The sequence below is a fragment of the Nematostella vectensis genome, chromosome 1 (assembly GCF_932526225.1).
Source record: "Nematostella vectensis chromosome 1, jaNemVect1.1, whole genome shotgun sequence".
NCBI classification, from domain to species: Eukaryota; Metazoa; Cnidaria; class Anthozoa; order Actiniaria; family Edwardsiidae; genus Nematostella; species Nematostella vectensis.
The window spans coordinates 16,074,350-16,097,922 of NC_064034.1; the positions used below are offsets into that span (position 1 = coordinate 16,074,350).

Genomic DNA, 23,573 nt, shown 5'->3' on the forward strand with positions numbered 1-23,573 from the left:
TCCGTCCTGGCGATTAACCGAGTGTTCACTTATTCTATTCTGAGTATGTCATGATAGATGCAATGGTGAATGGTAATGCATGGTGAAAGGAATCTTCACGCGCACAATATAGGAGTCTTACCATCACCTACTCCTTTGTTATTGTTTATCATTGAAAATTCAGCGGTTCATTTGCAAGGAAACTTCAAAATATTAATCTACGAATGAAGTCTGATATGTTATTGACGATATTTGATTGGAAATATCTTGGTTACTTGCTTGAATTAGCCGATGGAAATGGATGCTTTTTGTGACTCGCCATTCAGCGGGAGCATAAAATGGCGGCGTGATTGGCCTTCTTTAAAATACTTAAAGACTTAAAATACGAGTAGTGACGCTTAAACCGGGTGTTGTTGTCCCAGTTCATAGTTTTGTGTATGATTATAGCACTACGCCTAGCTTGAATGAAGGCGCATGTTGCGTGACCCGCAACGGTAATCATTGTGTCACGCTAACGTCTTCGCGATAAATGATGAGTGAAATATAGCTTATTGGTACTTATACATCAGAGGCGACAGCCAATCAGTGCGTAGATATCGCGTGACCCTCTCGATAACTCGATTTGTGATTCTCTAGCTTTTATAAATCGAAGGCGGGGACGTAACCAACAGCACAGACAAAAGGTTTAAACCACCGTGGTTAAGTTCAGCAAAGCTCCCGCTATTCCGTAAGTACGACCTCGATTTCTTTCACTATCTTTCTCAATGGCCCCTATCGTTTATCCGAACTCTGTTATCTTAGTGTTTGAAAGCTCTTTACTCTTATTGTCAAGTGATTATTGGCGAAGAAAGTGTCTTTAATTAGAGCGCGTAAAGTCGAATTTGTCGAGTGACAATAACGCAAGAGAGAGAGAGAGGTATCAATGTGGCGTCTGTCGACTATCTCCCCAAACAACCAATTGTTCCATAGCCGCTTAGAAATAGTTAATGTCATGTTATTTTTGCTTTTGCTTTCTGTACATCCCAAGCGTGGCTTGTGGAGAGAAAGAAGACCGATTCAAACGTAGCAAACGAACCAAGTATCTCGTGAAACGCGACCAAAATATGACCATCCGATCTTTATTTCCGTTAACAATTTCATGGCTCTTTGTTGATGTATAACCACCACGTGTTGTCTTTCTCGTGTCAAAAAAAAAAACACTCCATCACTCCACGAACATAGTGAAGACGAAAGCTCGGCATCTTAACGGATAAAAGAAATGAGATCGCAAAATACCACACCTTCCTTCTACAAATAAAAAAAACGTGTTGTTCGTAGTTTCGCTTTTGGTGTATTAGTTACTGCTTATGTTTTGGAATTGTCGGTGCGACAAAAGCGTTTCTGAATTCGTTTACGACATGGGAGTTGAAACGCAGCTTTCAACTTGGAGACCCTTATGTAGTTGAGCCGTATGTTATTTGTGTCGCCTGCCCCCAGGGTAGAATATAATCATAAGGAGCAAATATGAATAGTGCGAATCATACGAAGCGATAAAATCCTTCAACCAAAACGTCTAACGAAACACTAATGATTTTGAGTGAATGTATGACATTTTCAGCATACTTTAGACAAAGAAGTTAAAAAATAGTTGATAGAAAACGTTCGGTTTTTATTCCTATTTTATGTACACATCGTTGGATGACTGATTTGGCCTTAAGTCTTTCTTCAGATCGCGTAGCGAGACATGCAAGGGTGCTCTACCTATAGATAAAGATATCGGCGCGTTCGTAACACGAGTTTGTTTGTGAAGCGGTTTGTTTTATCACAGCAGAAGCGAATTGATGGCCTATTTTCTGTCTGAGTATCAAGTGACTTAAAGGACTTCGTGGAGCAAAAGATTGCGTGATCTTAACAAACAATCTTTGATTATAGCCTTTTTGACATCGCATCTGTTGGAACGCGCGACAATTACGGGTGAAATTCAAACACTTCGGCTAAGCAAGTATGGCGACCCCGATAGACTTGTAAACAAAAGCATTTGACATTCGGTAAATGTTTATGCGAAAAGTAATTCCCGATTGTTTATTCTTTCTGTTTTAAACTGAGTGGTCCTAGATAAAAACCGAAGAAAGGCATAATTCCTAAAACGTCAATGTGGAATTCGAGGTCTTAGATGTAATTATTCAGTATCTAATATGAACATAGCCGACGGCATGTTAGACATAATCCGCAAGACCCTCTCTATTGGGCTATGGACCTCAAAGGACATGCGCATATTCTCGCTGGCCAAAAACAAACTCGTTTTGTTTCGGTATTTTTCAACGGTTTAAACTGTTTTGAAGTGATACTTTCCGGTTGTTTCCCGGAACGGCAAAGTAATTCGAGGAATGCCCCAAGCACTTGCACGGATAAACTTCAAAAATGAAATACTTCTGATAGCTATGGTTTCTACACTTGTGTTTGATTTGTGCATTCAAGTCGTAGACCTAGAAGTGTATTGTTCTGCACGGGAAGACATGCAAATATTCACGATGCACCAAAGACCAAAGTAGTAAAAGTAAAGTGCTCACCCAAAAATAAACAGTTCCTAGGAGCAAATAAAGGCATGCAGAAAGACGTTTATTGGATTTCTCACGCAAACAAATACGGTTTACATGGTATGGAACTACAGACAAATTGTAGAAAAACTAATAGTTCTGCTTAGGAGTGGTAGAATCAGGGTTAAATAAATCAAAATAACGTTGAAATGGTATGTTTTGCACATCTGTAAGAACAGGGCAGTTTCGTTGACGTTTCGAGTGTTAGCCCTTCGTTGTAGAAAAAAAAAATTCAGGGAGTCTTTTAGTCTATTTTGCTCCGACAAAGGGCTCGCTAACGCTCGAGAAGCGAAGCGGACCATTTCAACCTTACGATGATTTCCCTAATACGGTTTACAGTCTGACATAAATAAGGGAAATAAAACACGCAATATCAATAAAAAACAAAGATGTCACATTTGAGAAAGCGGAGCGTAACTCCCTCACCCCTCCCTCGCTTCCTATGGCCGCTGTGCCCTAGGTCCAAGATGATAGAATACAACATAAGGGAGTGTTACTAAATTACACCGAGGGGAGGGAGGGAAGATTTTTACTCAAGACACCTTAAAATTTCAGAGCCCCCCTTTCATTGTAAACATTTTTTTCGGTGGTCCCCCTTATAGAACCCCAAAATTATCTTTCTTTTTCCCTTAGAGGACCTTTTTTATCAAAGCCCCCCTTTTGGATGTTAAAATTATTGGAGCCTCCCCTCAATATCTTCCCTCCCCCACCGTCGGTATATTTAATGAACACTTCCTAAGTATGACATAACATATGATATAACGCATGATATAACAAAAATATTTTTTTATCATACAGAGTTCGGTCGCCACCTTCGTCGATTCCGCAATGGCGTTCTTGATTGATAACTTATCGTCCGACCAATGGAAGCGAGTCGACTGTCACACCGATCCTGAAAAAGACGGTATGTGTACAGTCAAACGTTTTCGTAAGATGAAAACATTTCACAATACGCAGCAAGAGAATTGATTGGTCAAGATAGCATGGTTGGTTACGACGCGTACAACAAACGTGTTTCAGTTTCTGGGCGGTTGTGAAACTACCAATCATCCGGTAGTAAGTCGCGCAGATGTTGTCCTATAGTCTAGACAATACTTTCGTGAACCATGGGCGATAGGATGGTTTAGCGGTTTATATGGTTTGATGGTGGTTGGGTTTTGTCTTGGAGTGGCAGATAACAGTCTTTTGAAGCCTTTTCCATCGCAATTTGAGCTTTTGAAGCGAGTGTGTAACCGAGATCGTCTCGTTGGGCCTTGTTTATGCTTAAACACCATCAAACCAATACAAACCACAACTAAACTATCTTATTATATTATACGGAGATTTACGCGCCAAAAACCATTGTGATAAAACTAGTCTCTTCGCGCTAGAGAAGCCAGCTGGTTGGTCGTACGATTTTTTCCACTAATGAAAACCCCTGTATTGGCGTTCTGATTGGCTATATCATTATTTCACTTGTGAGCAAAATTGTTTAGTTTTCTCGCATTTCTTTATAATTGACAATTTCGAGTAGTGCTAATATTTTCGCACATTAGCCACTCCTATCTATTCATCTTTATCTATATCAGGCTACAGAGAAGACCTCATCTTCCTTATCTATATCAGGCAACAGAGAATCATATCTCGTCTTCTTTATCTATATCAGGCAACAGCAAGAGACCATGATATAAGAGAACGAATCCCCGTGGCCCATGATAACGTCCAAGAAAGCTATTTTTAGATTGCGCGAGCTTGTCAATCATAGCATCCATACATGGTTCGTCGCGCCATATTTGGTTATGGGCACCACGAGCTAGTACAATTTCACACCAATTTTTTTCCCTCTGCACTTCTTTACTTCGTTCGCTACCTGTTATTATCCTTTTAGCTTCTCTTCAAGGCTCATGATCACAATGCTACCCATGGGGTGGTGTCCTGTTATCTGTTAAGTTATCTAATGTTCAGTTATCTAAATGTTATATAAATAATTGAACGGGAAGACGTCTGGGAGACGGTGAATTTGGAGTTCATTCAAGATGCATCGTGCAGACTCCTAAAAAGTTCGTTTTCTCTGCAATTCGGTGAGATAGAATACCTAGGCATTCTCAGAGTCTATGTTATGTATTTTAATACAAGAAGGCCTTTATTTTTTCTTTGATTTATAACATTTTTAGATGAATGAACTTCAATTTTTCAAGCAAATGTTCAGAAATCATGTCACTCAAGAAACCCTTGTCACTGGAATAAGATCTACTTCATTATAAAGACTTGAAATCTTTTATTTGTAATATCGGTGTGAATATAATGGTATTAAGTTCTGGATGTATCTTTTTCATTAAAAGGGAATTGGAAGAGAATTGTGTGTTGTAAACACAGATTTATGATTGATTGTTGTGTTATAAGTAATTTGCGAATCAGCAGTGAAAGCTTTTACTGGCTAAGTTGACCCCAGAGCCTAAAATCACGCACTTTATGCATTTCAATGTCCCAGAAACGGTTGATTGGCTCCAGCGTACTCTATGGAAGATCATTTTTACAGCGTTCGTAAAAAAGGAAGGTATTTTCGGTCAAAAAGATTTCCGAAACATCCTTTGCCGGATCACATTGCTCAAGATGTGATCGCGCGTAAGACTCTTGTTGCTAGGAAACGTGAGCGCTAACCAATCAGAGACGTATCTAAAAAATAACTGCTTGTTCTAAAAATAGTATTTACTGACGTCATCATTGGAACATACCCTAATACGGGGGATTCGTTCTCTTACATCATGGTCTCTTGGCAACAGAGAATATCTCATCTTTCTTATCTATATCAGGCTACATAGAATATCTCATCTTCCTTATCTCTATCAGGTTACAGAGAATATCTAGTCTGTCACCGATTGCCGACAAGTGACGAGAAAGTCGAATTCAAATACTCGGCTAGCGAAGAGAGGAACGACTCGCGGCCGGTGGAACTCATGCTCTACGGCGCCAGAGGGAGGGACCCCCTGCAAGGAATTCAGCGGCCCTATCTCAAGGTGGAAGACAACCAGATCATAGGCATGGAGGTGTGCGGAGAGTGTTGCGAGAGGAAGTAACCAAACAAAAAACAGACAAAAATGGAACAGCAGCAGCACAGGGACGGTGTGATCCCAGAAAGGATTCATTTCAACCTCCAAAATAGACCCCCTCTCTGGATTTTCCATCCTAGAAATCTGACGAAGTACAGTGTTTGTTTGAAAAACAAAATGGTGATTTTACCCACTGGGAATCGACCCCGCACGCCAACCAGAATAGGCCATTCCAGCTATAAGCATGCGCGCGCACTCACCATGGAAACCTACCTCAACTACCGGCATGCAGCGCGCGCTTCGTTTGGTGCAAGCTTAAAAAAGGCGCGCGCTGCATTCTGGTAATTGAGGTAAATTTCTATGGTAATGCGCGCGCAAAATTATAGCTGGAATGGCCTATTGCACATTCCCTCTGCAAGGAATGTTTTTTTTCTGGAATCATACAATCTCAAAAAAAAAAAAAGAAAAAAAATATAGCAAAGAGGAGCCCAAATAAGTAAAAGATGAGCTTTTATAAAAAGACCAGGTGACAGATGATCGGTGCTTGTAGTGATGATTGGTATATAATTATAGTATGTTCAATAAAATCTAAAGAAATCAAAAAGTCATTTGTGTTAATCGCTGATTCTTACTAAGAGTGACCCTGTAGGGACTGCGATGCCTTGTTTCAAATAAAAGGCAAACGTGTGAGGTTTGGACACAGTACACTAAAATTACATTAAAGCACAAAAATAGAATTTGAGCAAAAAAGTGAAAAGAGTGTTTTTGTGCACCTTCGCAATAAATAGAGCGTGCTGCAGAGTAGAACCTAAATGTACCTTATTCTTCTTAATTTTCGCGCGTACTTAAATTCGCGATTTTTGCGATTTTTGCTTAAACTTAAAGACTCGCGAAAAATAAAGACAGCAAACTTTGATCTCGCGAAATTTGTGGATATAGTAAAAGGATTTCCTAGCGAGGACATGTAATGATACTCAATAATGGCTCGAGAGAACATAAGATTTTTACGTTATTGAAGACTGACTTTTAAAGTAATTTAGCGAGTTGGTTTAGTGCCAATATATTGGTCTTGTTTCAGTTGTTGTTTTGTTTAAAAACGAAAAGTCACTTGAACTTCAATTTCGCAAAATTAAATTCCCGGCAAACACTTTTTTCTACACGATCGCTAAATGAAAGACTCGAAAGTGCCGAGAAATCTTTAGCGAAATTTAGGACGCGCAAAAATAAAGAAGAATAAGATAGCAATAATCTTTGGTAAACCATTAAACATTGGGTACTAATGGCCTAAATTCATAGGAACTAATCTTGGTTTTCTCTGAATATCGATTTTTCTGTAGACTTGCCATATTGTAATATCAAGGTTAGGGACCGTTCATTTTTTATCAGGGAGGGCGTGAGCTTTTGTGATGGCTCGTTATATTTAGATAGAACAAAATAAAGTTTAAAACAGTCGTTAGTGTATGTGCACTGTCTCAACTCAAACAGAATACTCTTCGCTGGGGTCCTCATGAACCCTCTATCGCTGCCCTCGCCATCCTCATTGCCTCCACTTGCTATCCTCATCGCTGTCCTCTTCTAGGGGCGTACGTAGGATTTTAACAATATAATCGAAAAGCCCAAACTGTCGTGATCTCGTAGCAGAACAATGAATACAATACACCAAAAACTGGAAATCGACTCTGTTTGGCAGAAGTCGATTTCCAGTTTTTGGTGTATTGTAGGATTTTAACAAGTTGCAGTCAAAGCATTCAGAAGCTGAATAAGGGCGTGGCCCCTCATCCCGCATCCCCGTGAAGATTTCATAGCTCCCGCTTTTGGGTTTGAAATTGGCGTCAATGCGTCAGAATTTTGAGAATATTACACGATCCTCTGTCATCCTCGATCTAAAAAAGGACTTCAGTCGTCGCGTGTCACTGAACGAAAAATATGTCTGGAAATCATCTGTAGATTACCATGATTAAAAAAATTAAATTTTTTATTCTCATTATATATATAAAACGACGTACATAAATAATGAATGAGTAAACATTTGATTTTTCCCCTCGTTACGCATTTATCGCCAAATTGTTTTGAAGTCCAGTTACTGCAGGCTTATAGGCTGCGTACGCCCCCGTCATCGCTATCCTCATCACTTCTATCCTCGCCATCCTCATCGCTATCTGTTGTAAGTGCGAGTCTCCTTTATTCCTCAAACTCCAGGAAATGACGTCACAGGACGTCTTACAAATATGGCCAATCATACAACACCTCCCTTCAAGTTTACACTAAGGGTGGTTCAACAGTAAACTTTATAACAAACAAATAGTAACAAACGTGTTCTTTCACTTTCTAATCTACCTTCTCTAACAATAAACCATGTCTGGCCGCTGGTTCGATCTTACCAGTCGGCCTGACTTACTAACTGGTGTAACGCCTGGATTGGGGGATTTAGCAACTGGATAACTGGCTTGGACTTGGTGTTTCTGCGATGGGGCTGCATCTCCGCAATTGGCGGCTGGTAGCGGGTCGTTGGCCAAGCTCTTGGTAGCCTCATCGGCCTTCTCTCCTAGGTGGATAAGATGGCGTCTGTTTCGGCGGACACTAAAGCCTGCATCTGTGGGAACCTGGTAGGATCTGGTATTGCTTAGCCTCTCTTGTACTTCTCCAAATCTTCCTTGGTCTCTGACGTGCACTTTATCTCCTTTCTCCGGGGCTGGAAGTGATACAACCCGATGCCGCGAGTTACTTCATGTGTGGGCCTCCCTATATGCCTCCTCTCTAGCTTTCATATTTTCTTTGTCGATCTCTGTGGGTTGCATTGCTTCAGGAGTTGCTGGCATTCTGGTCCTGAGCTTCCTATTCATCAGAATTTTGCTAGGTGTCAAGCCATTCCTTAGAGGGGCTGATCGGTAAGCAAGTAAGCCGAGGTGTGGGTCTGCATTATTTTTAAGGATGTTCTTTGCTGTTTGAACCGCTCGCCCAACCTCACTGTTAGCCTGGGAGTAATTTGGTATAGAGGTTGTGTGGTTAAAACCCCGTTCTCTGGCAAAGTCACTAAACTCCTGGCTTGTATATTGGCGACCGTTGTTCGACATGATGACTTGAAGAATGACGTGTGAGCAAAGAGTTCCTGTAGGACTTTGATAATTGCAGACGATGATATGCTTCGGAGCCCTTTCACTTCAAACCACCGGCTTGCATAGTCGACTACAATTACAGTATGTAGCTCTAGCTCAAACAGGTCAGTGTCTAGACGGGTCCATGGCTTTTCAGGAAATGACAGTTCCGTTGAATGACCATGCCGTTGAAGCGCTGTAGCTCTTTAACTTGGTTCGGGCCTTGGGAAGACTTGGATAGCTTTGTTCTTCTCTGGGTCAGACGGCCTCGCGCTTTAATCTCTCTCGGTGTTTCGAATCCCTGATGAAACACTCGTATTTTCATAAATTTCGTGAACATTTTTTTCGCAGTCAAAACTCACTTTTTGTCTGCTCAATAACTCCTCAAACAAGGATTTAAAAACACCATAAAAGCACATTTTCATCAATATACATTTTTTAGAATTTATCCTGAAACGCGAAAGAAACAGCAATGATAAAAAAAAACTTCACAACAGCGCGCGCTCGTGGTGTCTTTCCCGTGCACATCAGCGCGAAAGCGCATTTCAAAATTGCGCGTGGATCTCAAAATTGAAAACTTTTGCTACAATTTTTATTCCAGCTATCAGCAGAACAATCAGAAAACAGGTGTTTTGAGCTTGTGGTTTTCGTTCTAATGAAAAAAATGTTACATGGATTTTTATCTTTTGTGAATGGCAAAAATAACAGCGCGCGCTCGTGGCGTCATTCCAGTGCACGTCAGCGCGCGCAGAAGACACTTTTCGCACAAAACCGATTAAACGAATGCTGGAATTCATTTCCTTGCCATAGCTTGCGGCCATCTTTACTCCACAAACAGGCATCAAGATCCGTTGTAATCCATGAAGTTTCTTTATTACGACATTGTGCTCTTTGATGTCGTGATTCTTGTGGCGACTATTACTAAGCGCCAGCTTGTATTCAGAGTTAAAAAAATCCCTCGCACATGCTTTGCACCCATCGGCTTTTTCAATTATTTTCTTCTTCAACACCATAAGGTCTTGATCACTCATCAATAAATATTCTTTTAAAAAAGAATATTTGTATGCTGTATCAATCAATCGATTTCCTTTTCATTTAATAGCTTTCGATACAATAAGTAAATATTTTCCTGAACAGTTAAGTTTAAAAAAAAATCAACCAAAAAAATATTTTGTACAAGGAGAAGTGCCATACATTTATTCTTTTCCTGTCGATATTATTACATTTGCTCGGAATTTATATGTTAAAACTCGGGCAACAGACGAGTTGCAGTTGAAATAGTTTGTGGTTGGGGATGGGGAAGGGGGGCATGTGAAAAAATACATGGGATTACCTTGGGGATGAGGTTGTGGGGTGGGTCACCTAAAAAAATACTGGGCTTCTAAAATTTCCACCAGCCCCCCCCCCCCTACCCGATAAAAAAATAAACCGTCCCTGATTTACCCTGAAAATGTATATTGAACTTTTTTATGAATCGAGAAAGTGTTTGATTTCTAAATGACCTCTCTATACAATACAATTTATTTGTACCACAAGATCAAATTTACAATCACAACAAATAAATGCTTTAATACAAGACAGGTACCAGCTGTCTAGACATAACTACAGAGCTAATCTCCTATTAGGCAAATATAAGCAATCAGCCTCGAAATGGGCTCTTTATAAAAATAGACAGGAATGATAAACCTTTTTTCAGGCTCAAGTGAAGGGAGGCGGGAGGGGGAGAGGCCGAGGGGGGAATGGAAAAGGAAAGAAAGGCGAGTCTCACAGCAGACTATTGTTCTAGCCGTTCACTCTGGTCTCTAATAGACCTTCTCCCCCCCCCCCTGTCCCCCTCACAGCAGACTATTGTTCTAGCCGTTCACTCTGGTCTGTAATAGACCTTCTCCCCCTGTCCCCCTCACAGCAGACTATTGTTCTAGCCGTTCACTCTGGTCTCTAATAGACCTTCTCCCCCCCCCCCTGTCCCCCTCACAGCAGACTATTGTTCTAGCCGTTCACTCTGGTCTCTAATAGACCTTCTCCCCCCCCCCCTGTCCCCCTCACAGCAGACTATTGTTCTAGCCGTTCACTCTGGTCTCTAATAGACCTTCTCCCCCCCCCCCCCCCTGTCCCCCTCGGGCCACAAGCTCGCTTTTTCTTTCTTGCCCCCTCTCCCTTGAGCCGCTATGCAGGCTATCTCTTAGGGAATAAATAAAGTACTTACATGATGTACTGTTATAAAGCATCCTTGGTAGCCATTCTGAAGATAACAGCGTCTGCAAGGGATCCGCATGCAAGCTCACTTTCAGTTACTTTGTAAATCTAGAAAACAGATTTTTTAATTTAATTTTTGTCAAATTCTTTTACTCCTGGATAACAAACGATCAATAAGGTACAGAAAAAATGTAAGGCTGTTATTGCATTGCATGTTTTAATTATCAGTTCTTTTATAATATACATGGCAAAATTACAATTAATTCAGACTGGCTGAGAGCAATGCAATTTCAGGTAATTGAGAGCAGGATTAATAAAAGGTAATCCAGTGCAGTATTATGCTAAGCTTGTGGATTTTGATCTCTTAATGGAAGAACAGTGTATCACTTCCTTTTTGAGTTTGTTGCAATCGCTCAACTTCAAGCTACAGCCCACTGCAAAAATTTGGATCCACCCCAAGTCCACAGTGATTCTGGATCCCTACCATACCTTCTTTATAAACTCTCTATCTGCTGATGTTGATAAGGTGTTTACAGGGACCCTGTTCCCTTGCACAAAGGCAGTTACTGAAGACATCTGTGGGTGTCAAATTCATAAAAGGTAAGCGATGTACAGCATTCTCAATTTTTTTGGGGGGAGCATGTCATTATGTGCTTGGGGGTGGTTATGGTTGCTGAAGGTTTCATTTTGCTTGTCAATATCAAAACAAAAGAAATGTCTGGATGGATGGAGAGGTCAAACCTCCAGAGAAGGCAGCTTGTTGAGCTGGCAGCCAGCTGGTTTTGAGAAAGCTGCATATAGCAACATCACACTAATGATCACCAATCATTTGATATCTGAGAGGGAGGTAAACTCCCATATTTTCTCATAAATTTTGCTGAGCCTTTAGCTTATGCACGCTTGAACTTTGAAAAAGCTGGAGATATATAGAGATATATGGAGATATAGGGAGCACGCTTGTACCCAGGATTTTTCTATTTTTTTCTGGGGGAGGTTGGTTTTGTCTACAAATGGAACGTCTATTGTGAACTAAAAGTGGACTTTCGGCCATTGTGGGGGGTGCACTCACACCCGCTGCACCGCTCGGGGAACGGGCCTGGGTTAAGCCCGTGCCTGCTAGGCCCCCTTCTAGAAATGCCCCTGAGCTTGGCAAATACTGCACTACCATCCTATTTCTCTAATGTAGATAAAAGAATTATGCTCACCTTTTGTGCATCGCTACTAATTGTTGCTATAAGAACACTGTCATCACCATCAGCTAATCCAAATTTTCTAAAGGAATCTGAAATCTAATACAGAAAAGTCATAAAAAATATACCTAAGAGTCAAATCTTTTGATTACCGATACCTTTAAAGTGACAGTTGCACTAGTTCACTTCTGTTGGTGGACAAAAACCTTGACTGCCAATATGCAAAAAAAACCTATTAGAATATGTGCTAAACAGGCCTTACACCCTATATCATCAGTCACATTGTGACAGAAACTTCATAGACAACCTGCTTTTACAATGTTGAAACATTTTTAACCTTTTCCATTACAAATCATCAATGATTGTTACATAATTGACCAGAAGTAAACTGGTGAGATATTGCAGCTTTAAAAATTTACTTATCTCAATTTACTGAATCTGTGATGCATTTCATCAGCAGTGTCATGTAGTCACATGACTAAAGATGCGATAATCCAGAAATCTTTAAATTTGCATCATGATTTGTTTGATATTTCCGTCAAACATAAGATTTTGAAGAAATAACCTCCCGTTTGTTGGTTTCTGGTAGGACTAGGTTTTCAGAAATCTTCTGCTCTGATGAAACTTCTACAAACATCTTCAAGGGTTAGTTTGCTGTATATTTGAATCACAAAAAGTGTCTGGTCATTTTCATGATAATTTACAGTAAAAAGCTTGCTCTGCTGAGACTGTATAAGATAACATTTTGAATTTACTCCCAACTCTGTTTTGAGCTTTGGGAAACAATTGCAACTCATAAATGAAGAAGTCTGCCTTATAAGACAATTGCAGAACTTACATTGTTGGTTGGAGAAAGATTGAAAATGATCTCTGAGTATAAAGTCTTTGTCTTCAGTTTATCCATTTTGTTGTTGTGTATAGCCTTGTGTGCAGCCAACAAAACTTGTAGGGGATTAATAAGCTGAAAAACCAAGGAATGTAATCAGCTATTTAACTACATACCACTTGTTATAAGGACTTATGCCCTCGCAATTTCAGAAAACAGGTGTGTTATTATTTTTCAAATGCCAAATTGGCACTCAAGTTAATGGGTAAAGTTTTGAACTTTTCTTTTATTCAAGAACTTTTCCAGCAGCACACATCTTGTCTCAAAGATTAAGTTTAGTTTTTATTTGATAAGGTATAGTTATTTATGTATCATATGATAACTACTGTATTATTTTAAAATAGGCAATGTATCTCACAGGTATGACACTGACCACTATACCTGCCACAGAAAAGTTCTTTAAGTAAATAAAAACTTCATCAATCCCCAAGGGGGCTATTTCTTTTATTGCCACAGAGAGGGGAGCTTAAAAGAGGCAGAGTTGGGGGGAGGGGAATGAGAGCATCTCAACATCTGCATATCCACCAACCATTTACATTAATATCAAATTGTGTTGGATAGTTCAGGTCCTATCAAAACAGCAGTTTTAACCCAGGGGGGAGTGATTCGCCATAAAAGAAGACAGGGGTGGTCATCCTATCTTAAAAGGTATAAAAGAAAAAGAAAGTTGCATTGATTCATCACAAGCTTTATTGAAATGTGGCATGTAACCCAGATTGTGAAGAGCTTCATAGGTGAACAACTAACAGTTGATTGAGGGAATATTTAACACAATCATATAATAGTATGTTGGGTGCTTGAAATGTTTTCACATCTGCTGGGGTCTCACACTAGTGGATCATCAAATCCTAACAACAGCTGGACATGTTAAGCACTTTAGGGACCGATCGTTATTTATGTCCACTGAGGGGGGGGGGGGGGGGGGTTGGTTTTCTGGATAAATCCAAGATTGAAATTTTTACCCCACCCTCCCATATTTTATTTCACGACTATTCTTTTTGTGCTTTTCAACATCTTTGAATTATCTTTAAAACTTCCGGTGTGGTAACTTCCGGTTAAAGCTTTAGGAAGTATAAAACGCTTTTTTTATATTGTGTGCAGTGGCCTAAGTGCTTTCAAGTTGGCCACTGCTTACAAAAGAAATAAGCTAGTATGTGTTTAATTGTGGGAAAGCAATTGAATTGTATATTCAATTACAATGGCCTGCAGGGCTGACCAGGTTTTTTCCTTGTATGTGTGTATGCTTTGGAGTCCAGTAATGACCTCCACATGACAAATCCCGCAGGTTCTACGTGATTGGAGCTGGAATTTTTGCACTAGCAACAAATTGTCTCATCGGTCACGGCAATGAACCCCTGATCAGAGAAGTTTTGAATGTAGAATAAAGAAGTCATGCCTTTGATCCCTGGGGAAGGTGATGATATTAGGTGTGCGTGCATTAGGATGACGTGGCAATAGTTTGAAATTTGCTTATCAATCGCACGGTCAGTATCTCACGGAGAAGATAAAAAATTTCTGGGAATAAGAAATTTAACCCCCCCCCCCCCCCCCCAAGAAACTGCATTCCTGAAAGTTTACTCCCACACTCTAAAACCACCCCCCCCCCCCCCCCCCCCCCCCGCGCCGTACAGGGTAAATAACGATCGGTCCCTTAGTTCATGAAGTTACCTAAAAATGTGTTTTAGTGCTTAGAGTTGGAAATTGCTTCGTCAACACCTAAAAGTGCTATATTTTAAGAGAAAGATAGAGTTTTACGGTATGTTGTTAATAAAGCAGATAAGCTTTGCTTTAATAGGAAGGTTGAATTGGATTGAACAACAATATTTACACTAACCATTTTAGGTTTTAGCAAGGCTGCTTCTATATTGCCATCGATGGCGGCTTGTCTTAGCTCCTTGCAGTTTGTCACATCTTTAAACATCGCTAATGATACGAAAGAGCCTTTCAAATTGCACAGTTCGTACGTCTCGTCCTCGTTGTCCGCCATGTTGAAAAAGACTGACCGCTGACAAGTTCGCATGCTCAGCGTTACGTCAAGTCTTCCCCTGCTGTTCGCATGCTCAGCTTTCAGTCAAGTCTTCCCCTCTGCTGACAAGCTTGTTGGCAGTTGCTTCAGGGCCGTAGCAGGGGGAGAGGGGCATGCCCCCCCTTACAATGTTCTGAAAAAAATTAAGGAAATGACTAGTAGGGGCGTGGCTGTGCCCCCAATAATTTTTTAATGTTTACTGTACCGAAATCTGGTGACTGCTACATCTCTGAGCGTGTTATAAAGAGGCAGATCCAGTAGCGGATCTACGGGGAGGGTTTAGGGGATTTTTCCCCCCCTTCCCCCCTCCTTGGGCTGCCAGAAAGCCATATGTAACAAAAAAAAAACCTTGCCCCTGTGCCAAACCCCCCCTTGCTCCTGACACCTCTTTCAAAACGCTATGAAGGCTTACAAAGAAACTTTTCATCGTTATCATGTCATCATTCTATCAATATCACCATCAATACAATTATGAACAAAATACTTCTGTAGTTACAATAGTTAAGAATTCCAAAAGAATTCGAACTCTTGTGGACACGCGCAAGGGGCAGTGGCGCAGTCCTCGCGGAAAGTAACCAACCCATATCATGTAATCGACTGCCCCTCAATATACAAGCTACAGGAAGGCTACCCAGCAAGGCCGCAGAGAGCTCGAACGCTTAAAACGCTTCTTCTTCGAGCATATTTATACGTAAGCTTTTCAGCTTGTCTGACTAATGTGGTATTGTGAAAATTCCGTCAAATTCCGTTTAAGACTACGAATGAGCGGATGAGGAGCATGCCATCCTATTTCATATATGTTCGAGATAAGAAAAAAAAAACACAAGGAAAACGAAAAACCGTAGCACACTGAGCATGCGCACTAGGTGCGACCAAGTCTATTCGGGTGATGAGAGCTCCTGTAATTTTGTTATATCAATTAAGTCTTACATTTTTACTTGGGTACCTGTGGTAGCCCAGCCGTCATAAAATACAACTTTCTTTTTCATATAATATACCACAACACAGGAGCCCACATCTTATTCAGTCGGGCCGACAAGGGGCGTCCTTATATTTTGACACTTTCTGGAGCCGTTATTGCCTAATCTTATTGCCTAATTTGATACTTGTATTCTTATTGCTAGTATTAAGTAACAATAACAGTAGTATATCATTCATTTTTTTTATCGAGTGCTCGTACCTCTACCTGTTTATACGCGCCCCTACCACTGGAGTCCTCTCCCGGGACGACACAGGGTCACTTTCCCCCTCACTACACAAGGGTGGGTACGTCATTCTACATCCCTATAAGTTTTCAAATAAGCGCTTCGGCCCCAAATCATTTTATCTGGGTAGTGGTATTACTTCCGCACCTGGAAGTAAGTTTTACGTGACGCAATAAACTATTGTTTGACTTCGATCGCTATATAGTCAGAGCGGAAGTTCTTTGAAGTGATGTCATTTATTTAAGCAAACTGCGTTCCAAGATCCGGTATGAAAGAGTATTTTCGAAACGGTCTGCAAACATCGGGCGATTTCTAAAAGAAGAAACAAGTTTGGCAAAACAAGAGATGTGTTTGATAAAGATACACTGATACATGGGGAACTAAAACTAAAATTGCTATTTTACCATATTTTACCCAAATATGTGTTCCGCAATGCGAGACGCTCGACCTTATTGTTCTATTAGCCAATCACGTTATAGAAAAAAGCACTCAGGGTCAGCGGACTTTACGTTCCTTTGCAAAGTAGCGAGTGTTCAAAATCAATGCAAAGAGAAAGCGAAAAGCAACGCAAGTGCTTGAAAACCGTCTCGCACAAGCATTTGCTTTAAGCGTCTTGGGAGGTCTTGCTACGTACGAGATTTCCTCAGATTCGGAGGCTAACTGATTAGAATAACGAATAAGTCGCCAAGCTAATTTGCAAAGTCTTCTTTCAAGACATCCAAAGAACTTGAATGGATTCGCCGGTGTCAAATGCTATGTGAGAAACACTTCGCGAAACCCCAGTTCCTACCCTGGACGGACAACAACAAAAACGCATTTTTTTTCTCGCTTTCTCAAAAGCAAATGCAACTTGGATAATTATAGTAGTCCAAACCTGGAAGAATTTCCTCCGTTGATTAGAGGATCAATCAATTTGCGTTGGAGAAAGAGAACAGCCGCCGACTTCTTGCGAGATCGAAGAGTCAAATAGTTTCCTCGGGTGAAGCTCAAAAGCGTAGGAGTGTTTCCTCCTCTGTCTGCGTCCGAGACAACACGATTTGCTGCTTTGTACGACAACTTTTACGAACAATTTACGCCCGTCTCGGCGTGACAAATACATTACAAGGAGCGTTGTCCGTCTCGTGTTTTTGAATCGGCACTAGAAAGTGATCAATCGAGCTGAGTCATGCAAACTTATTTGGATGCTTAATAGACTTCTGGTGGGCTGAAATGGCTAGTCCTCTTAGGCGAATGATGGGTTTGAAAGAAGAGGAACCAAGCCCGACAAACTACGGTACGCTTACAAGAGGAAGAAAGCCAAAGTTCCTTAAGATTTTACGAAGGGCATCGTTTAGCAAAAAGAAAAGCCCCAGTCAAAGTCCATCTGATAGTCCACAAAATGAAACACCGGCGCAAAGACGGAAATCGCAACAAGCTAGGGATTTAGAAGACCTAGAAAGACAACACAAAGAGTTAAAAAGTGCTGCAAAATATTTCAGCCTTGTGATTGAGAGAAAAAATATGGATATTATTATGGCTAAAGTGCCGGATAATGCTGCTATTGTCCTGGAATCCGTCATCAGTATTGATAATATGTTGGACACTTGTATTCGCCTACAGCAGGCGAACAAGGAACTCATACCCTATCGTAAAGCAGTGCACAAGTGCGTAGCCGACTTGGTGCGATGGACAGACCAACTTTTAGTCAGAGGCAATGTCAAAGGTGATGTACAAGAAGGAGTTAACTTTCTTGCAGATGTGGAGCGCAGCGTTCAGGAGCTAATGGACGTTGCAATTCCAAGGTTAAGGAAACAAGAACTACAAGATGAAATTAGAAACTCGATTTTTCTCTTTGAAGGCAGCAATGAAAGTATTGTTGTCGGAGGAGAGAATAGTGAGGATGCAACAGCATGGGGTAATCGCCGTGATTCTGGTATAAGTGAGGGTAGCGGAGTTGGGGATATGCGGGAATCCCCTCCCCCTAAGCCGCCATTGCCTCGCACACTGTTACGCGATTCTGGCCGTGGCTCGTATAACTGTATTTCAGACCAGAATAACCATGTAGGGCATAACGAATTGAGGTTCCATTCTCAAGAGAGATTGCTTTCACCTGAGCATGCATATCGTCGTGATTCCTTTGAGTCCCGAAATTGTAGAACTCCTCGTTCAATTTCTAAGGATTCTGAACTTTCTAGCTACAGTAGTGAAAGCATTGAGTACACCACCAGATCGCCCATGGGCTCACAAGATTTGAGAAGGGGAGCTTCTCACTCCGCTAGGAGCTCTTATGATGGCTCTGCTGGTTCTACTGATGAACTTGATGGAATGGAACACTCTGAGCATGATATCATCCCTGCAACTCTTGTAGGTGTGATTGACAATCATGATCCACCTCCTTTACCGCGGAAGAAAAAGGCATTCCAAGTTTACATTGAGTTGCTAGGGGGCTACACCACACCCTCAGAAGACATCCTCAAACGCCCAACTTCTGCATATGATGGGTATGAGGAGACATTTCGAAGGAGTATAGTCCATAGCGTCAGCACAGCAGCTATCCAAGGGAGTGCAAACCATGTAGGGTCTGTTACAAACACCCACACCCTTACAATCTCAAAGGCTTTTTCAAATCCTCCTCTACCACCGAAGTCACCCTCAAGGCAAGCAAACTCAGTTGATTGGAACCGTAACAATAGAATGAATGAGTCCCCCAAAAAGAAGCTTTTGTCACTTGAAGAGGAGAGTGCCAAAAAGAACAAGACTCGTGGAGGTCACTCTAGTTCTAGTAGCTTGAGTAGCACAGATGAAGATGAGAGTACGCCAGCTCTAGACTGCCTTGATGTCTCACGATTCCTTGTCTATAGGGATGATGGTCAAGGAACTATGCTAGTTGGTGGTGCTATTGATGCTTTGATTGTGCATGCAGCAGGAGCAAGTAAAACAGACATGGTCTACTACGAAGCATTTCTGACTACCTATCGCACATTCATCTCGAGTAAAGACCTTATCAATAAGCTTCTCTATCGTGAGAGAAGGTTTCGTGAAAGAGGACACAAGAAAGCAAGCCAAAATGCTTTCTTTTTGCTACTTCGGGTTGTCGATGAGCTTACTGGGAGGGTAGAGCGTTGTATACTAGAGCAATTGATGAAAGAGGTCTATAGACTTCTGTGCAATGGTGACCTTTATGTTGGTAAGATTCTTCGTGGTAAGATGCTACCCAAATGTGATAACTACTATAAACGTGACCGTAGTATCTCATCACCAATGCCCCCTCAGACACCAACATCTTTCAACCCTGCTGTGATCTTCAATTTTCATGCACATCACCTGGCTGAGCAGCTTACTCTGATTGATGCCCAGAACTTTGCAGCCATTGAAATACCAGAGATCTTAGCTTGGGGTAAGGAGCAAAGCGAAGGAAATAGCCCAAACCTTACTGTGTTTACTGAGAACTTTAACAAAGTCTCTTACTGGTCTCGTAGCTACATCCTCTCATTTGAGAAACCTCAGGATCGTGAGAAGGCCTACCTCAAATTTCTCAAGATCATGAAGCACCTCCGAAGGTTTAACAATTTCAACTCATTCCTGGCCATCCTCTCGGCAATGGATTGTTCAGCTGTCAGAAGGTTGGACTGGCCAAAGCACTACTTGGATCAGCTTGCCGAATATACCGAGTTGATTGACAGCTCATCCTCGTTCAGGGCATATCGTGCAGCACTTGCCGAGGCACAGCCTCCCTGTATACCTTACCTGGGTCTCATTCTACAGGATGTCACTTTTGTGTGTCTTGGAAACGCAGATGAGCTGGCTGATGGCAAAGTGAATTTTGTCAAGCGCTGGCAACTCTTTAACATTCTGGACACTGTTCGAAGGTTCAAACTTGTACAATATGAGTTTGAAGCTAATGAGGAGATTCGACAGTTCTTTGGTGGTTTTAACAACTACCTCAATGAAGATGACCTGTTTGAGAAGTCCTTAATACTGAAGCCTAGATCAGGCTGAGGAAGTAAGTGATAGAGGGTGCCATTCAAATGTTTTTATTATATGGACATGTCAGTGTAGCATAAACATACAAATCTCAATACCGTATGTCACACATTTCTTGGTGCGATAGCTCTGTTACAAAAAAGTGAAAGAAAGTTTTCTGTCATTATTACTACTTGAAACTATACATGAGTTTCAGTACAAATATCTGCTTTTAAAATCCATTTTCTTATTATAATTAAGAAATACATAATGGGTTTTTTGTACATAGGGAATTAGTGAAATTTGACCAATATTATAAATTATGGATGTTTAAAGTATTCCAATGTTGAGACACCGGCTGTCTCCAGATTTAAGATTGATCTAAAAAGATTCAGCCTTTTGCGCCCAGTATTTAATACAAATTGTTTGTATATTGGCAGGTTATAGATTAAAAAGCCTGTTTTTATGAAATACTAAGCAGATTAATAAAATTAATTGACATTTTTAGTGCTTAGCTATATAAGGCAATTTGTCCTGTATGCTCAAATCGTCTTTTATTTTTAGCTGTCAAACAAAGGGTCTGTTTTCTTAAAGGGAGTGGTACTTCCTCGAGTAAAGAGATGTTGGTTTTTTGCCTAAAAGTTCAGACAATGTACAGGAAATACAACTGACTTGTTTTAAGCCCTTATTGCAATGCAAATGTCCTTCCATCGCTATTTGCGGTTTGTGTTTACATTATGAACACGATTGAGCTTATGACTTATCCATTTGATTTTGCCGAACATTCAGTATTCATAAGACAAAGTTATCATAACGTGTTTCACTTCGACAGATTTTAACATTTTAGTAGTTTGGGTTTGTTTTGTTTTTTGCTTCCTTTCAGTTCAGCCCGTTTCACACATAGATTTACCTAATTAAGACATGATTTGATCTAATTACTATTACTATTGTTTCCTCACAGTCGATATAATCGCTCGTTTTTAGGCCATTTCTTTGTGTAGTTCAGTCTTTGGACACTTTTTCGCTTTTATTTTGATCATCATTTTGATAACCTCGCTGGTTATAGATCCTCGTGAATAAGCTGCCATACTCGTCGTGTTTGTCCTACTACGCTACTACGCTGCTAAAACGAGGAAATTAAAACAACAAACACAGAAGCAAATACGCGAGGCTCTGGAACCTTATGGCTCCATGAAGTCAAAACACTACAGATTTTTAAAATACAATACTGTAGCTTTTTGCTCGATTCATCACTTATTGATATGTTTTGCGCGAATTAGAACTGAGGTCGAAAAAATCCATGGACACTAGAACTATTTATATTTTTTATTCCTCTTATGTTGTTACGTTATTTTTGGTATTTACTGTAATGGTAAATTCCATTACAGTATTTTGAGACAGTGTCTCCGTTCACGTTTTCACGATCAAGTTACTTTGCACTAAATTAAACTCTCGAGGTCAGGCCCAAATATTCAATGAATTTATGATACCCGGCATTAGGCAATTCTTTTGAAGGAATCTGATCTTTCTTTCGATTTCTGGGGTAATGATCAGTTTTATTTGCTATGAACAAGAAAATACCCCCTAAACCATTAATTTTGTATGACATCCTTGCATCACGCAATAGTATAGAATAACATTCGTCCTAGGATAAAACAAGAAAAGGATTCACCAAACAGATGTTCCTGCACATTGGGTTTTACATTCCTTTTATCAGCTCAATTTGAATAGCAAAAGCACAGTTATCTTGGGAGGATATTACCTAGGTTTAAATAGCATTTTAGAATCTTGTTATCGATTTGACAGAATGGACAAATTGCTTTATCGTGTTTCACAGCTGCTCCCAACGTTCTTTCATATGTTATTAGATCTTAATTTATTCTTAGAGCAGTTCTGTTTGTTTTTTAGCTCCAACACCTTACCGTCAAGACGACTTTATTACATATTGTATACATTGTACTTAAAAAAAGATTTACATAAATCTGTTGTAACGCCCTTTCTATGGGTTTTTTCATTGCGAATAAAAATAAGAAAATAAGCTAGTGTTATTTGATAAGCCAACGTATACGACGTACTTGTTTTAATTTCATAAACTAACTCATGCACATTGAGTCGTTCAGTAGCCTTTCCTTTACAGATTGATGATGTTTGGGTACTGTTATATGATGAATGAGTATTCACTAATCAGATCTGTTTAGCGCAGCGGTATGCATGGCATGGCGGTGGTAGAAACTACGCTGTCTGGTGGCCTCGAATGGCCCAGGCTATACCCCTTTTGCATTTTCATCAAAACCTCACTTATCGTTTTATCTATTATTCTTTGTTAAACGTAGCATTCGTAAAATTCGCATTGCTCGTAGACTTCTCACAGCCTTCGCCTTCGGTTTTGTAAATTTAATGAAGCGAGATAAGTTCTACAAAGGAGGAGCTCTGAAACCGATGCCAAATCCACCACTGATGTTTCAAACACATTTAATCTGTTTTCATATACCTCGAGACAGAATCAACTTAAAATATTAAAATATTACGAAGCTGGATCCTTAGAGGTAAAAAACAATTTTGTTTTTGTTTCCATACAGCTGCGGACCACTAAAGGCATAAAGCGGCGATAATAAAAGTGGTATGATAATCACAGTAACATGCCTTCTGCAGAGTTTGCTTTCCGATTGATTTCCGTAATGAATAGGTTTCTCTTTTGCGCACCCACGTCGGGCATCGCTTTATTGTGCATCTGTCGTTGGTCGAAGCATTCTTTTTAACATTTTGATCAGCTGATAAACAGGGGTTTACTGTTGTATGATAGGGCTTATCTCCTTGTGTGTCCACGAGTTTCTAAACGACCGACAGAAAGTCTCATCTTACTTTGATAGAGTAAACACTGCAATGCAAGGATAATTTGTTTCAGTAAAAATCGTTCTGCTGGAAAAGCCGAGATACAACACTAGCAAAAGCTTTCGCCCTTAAATTCTTTGCCATCAAAGGTGAAAGTTTATGCATAGCCTGTGTAGTAAGCGCAAGGTTTTAGGGAAAGGGGACAGGGGACTGCGCTGGTGAATAAGGAGGGGGGGGGGGGGGGGTAGTTTCAATCCCCAGATCGTCCATATTCTGCGATTGCTACACAAATGTACACCCGAATCCTGCATGGGATTGTAGGCTTCAACCATGAGCGGGCAGCCTTTTTGAAGCCAGACCAGACATCTAATTTTTGTGTGATAAAAGGCGCACAAGGCAAACATAAAAGATATAACCTTTCTCCCATTATACCGAGCCATATGATCGAATTGCCTTTTCAATGTATAATCAATGTATTAGAAAGCGTTCGTGACGGAAAATTGCGACTAGTTAACACCACGCGAAAAGTGTGATGTTGTCGTGACTGCCTGGGCTCGTACGTAAACAAAGCCCTCTTGTGCCCTGGTCAACAGGCAATTAGCTTTTGACACTCGTAA

At 40.6% G+C, this 23,573-nt stretch overlaps 3 protein-coding genes across 5 annotated transcripts; 2 read left to right on the forward strand and 1 right to left on the reverse strand.

Annotated features, from left to right (window-relative positions):
• The first annotated feature begins 669 nt into the window (after positions 1–669).
• LOC5511130 lies at positions 670–6,188 on the forward strand. Its single transcript, XM_032380356.2, has 3 exons — positions 670–706; positions 3,354–3,459; positions 5,385–6,188. Exons 2-3 carry the CDS (start codon positions 3,384–3,386, stop codon positions 5,609–5,611), a joined length of 303 nt encoding a protein of 100 aa, XP_032236247.1. The 5' UTR covers positions 670–706; positions 3,354–3,383; the 3' UTR covers positions 5,612–6,188.
• Positions 2,557–16,314, reverse strand: LOC5511129 (EKC/KEOPS complex subunit TPRKB). 3 transcript variants are annotated; one of them, XM_048729065.1, is made up of 7 exons: positions 16,158–16,314; positions 14,786–15,110; positions 12,904–13,026; positions 12,081–12,164; positions 11,365–11,451; positions 10,886–10,937; positions 2,557–3,447 (listed from the first exon to the last, which is right to left on the reverse strand). In XM_048729065.1, coding segments are annotated over exons 2-7 (534 nt in total). In that variant the 5' UTR covers positions 14,972–15,110; positions 16,158–16,314; the 3' UTR covers positions 2,557–3,445. The 3 variants fall into 3 exon arrangements, with proteins under 3 accessions (XP_048585022.1, XP_048585013.1, XP_048585016.1); XM_048729056.1 differs by having other exon boundaries at positions 10,886–10,983; positions 16,158–16,313; XM_048729059.1 differs by having other exon boundaries at positions 10,886–10,983; positions 16,164–16,312.
• A 192-nt stretch (positions 16,315–16,506) lies between these two features.
• Positions 16,507–22,162, forward strand: LOC5511159 (rap guanine nucleotide exchange factor 1). Its single transcript, XM_032380342.2, has one exon. It carries the CDS (start codon positions 17,392–17,394, stop codon positions 20,158–20,160), a length of 2,769 nt encoding a protein of 922 aa, XP_032236233.1. The 5' UTR covers positions 16,507–17,391; the 3' UTR covers positions 20,161–22,162.
• The last annotated feature ends 1,411 nt before the right edge of the window (positions 22,163–23,573 follow it).

Excerpts from the sequence above, each read along its gene's own strand:
- LOC5511159 (XM_032380342.2), top strand. The coding sequence starts at position 17,392 with ATGGCTAGTCCTCTTAGGCGAATGATGGGTTTGAAAGAAGAGGAACCA.
- LOC5511129 (XM_048729056.1), bottom strand. The coding sequence starts at position 14,971 with ATGCGAACTTGTCAGCGGTCAGTCTTTTTCAACATGGCGGACAACGAG. Across the intron at positions 13,027-14,785 it reads CCTTGCTAAAACCTAAAATG|CTTATTAATCCCCTACAAGT; the intron begins GTTAGTGTAAAT and ends TTGGTTTTTCAG. Across the intron at positions 10,984-11,364 it reads ATAGAGAGTTTATAAAGAAG|ATTTACAAAGTAACTGAAAG; the intron begins GTATGGTAGGGA and ends TCTGTTTTCTAG.
- LOC5511130 (XM_032380356.2), top strand. The coding sequence starts at position 3,384 with ATGGCGTTCTTGATTGATAACTTATCGTCCGACCAATGGAAGCGAGTC. Across the intron at positions 3,460-5,384 it reads CACCGATCCTGAAAAAGACG|GTTACAGAGAATATCTAGTC; the intron begins GTATGTGTACAG and ends TATCTCTATCAG.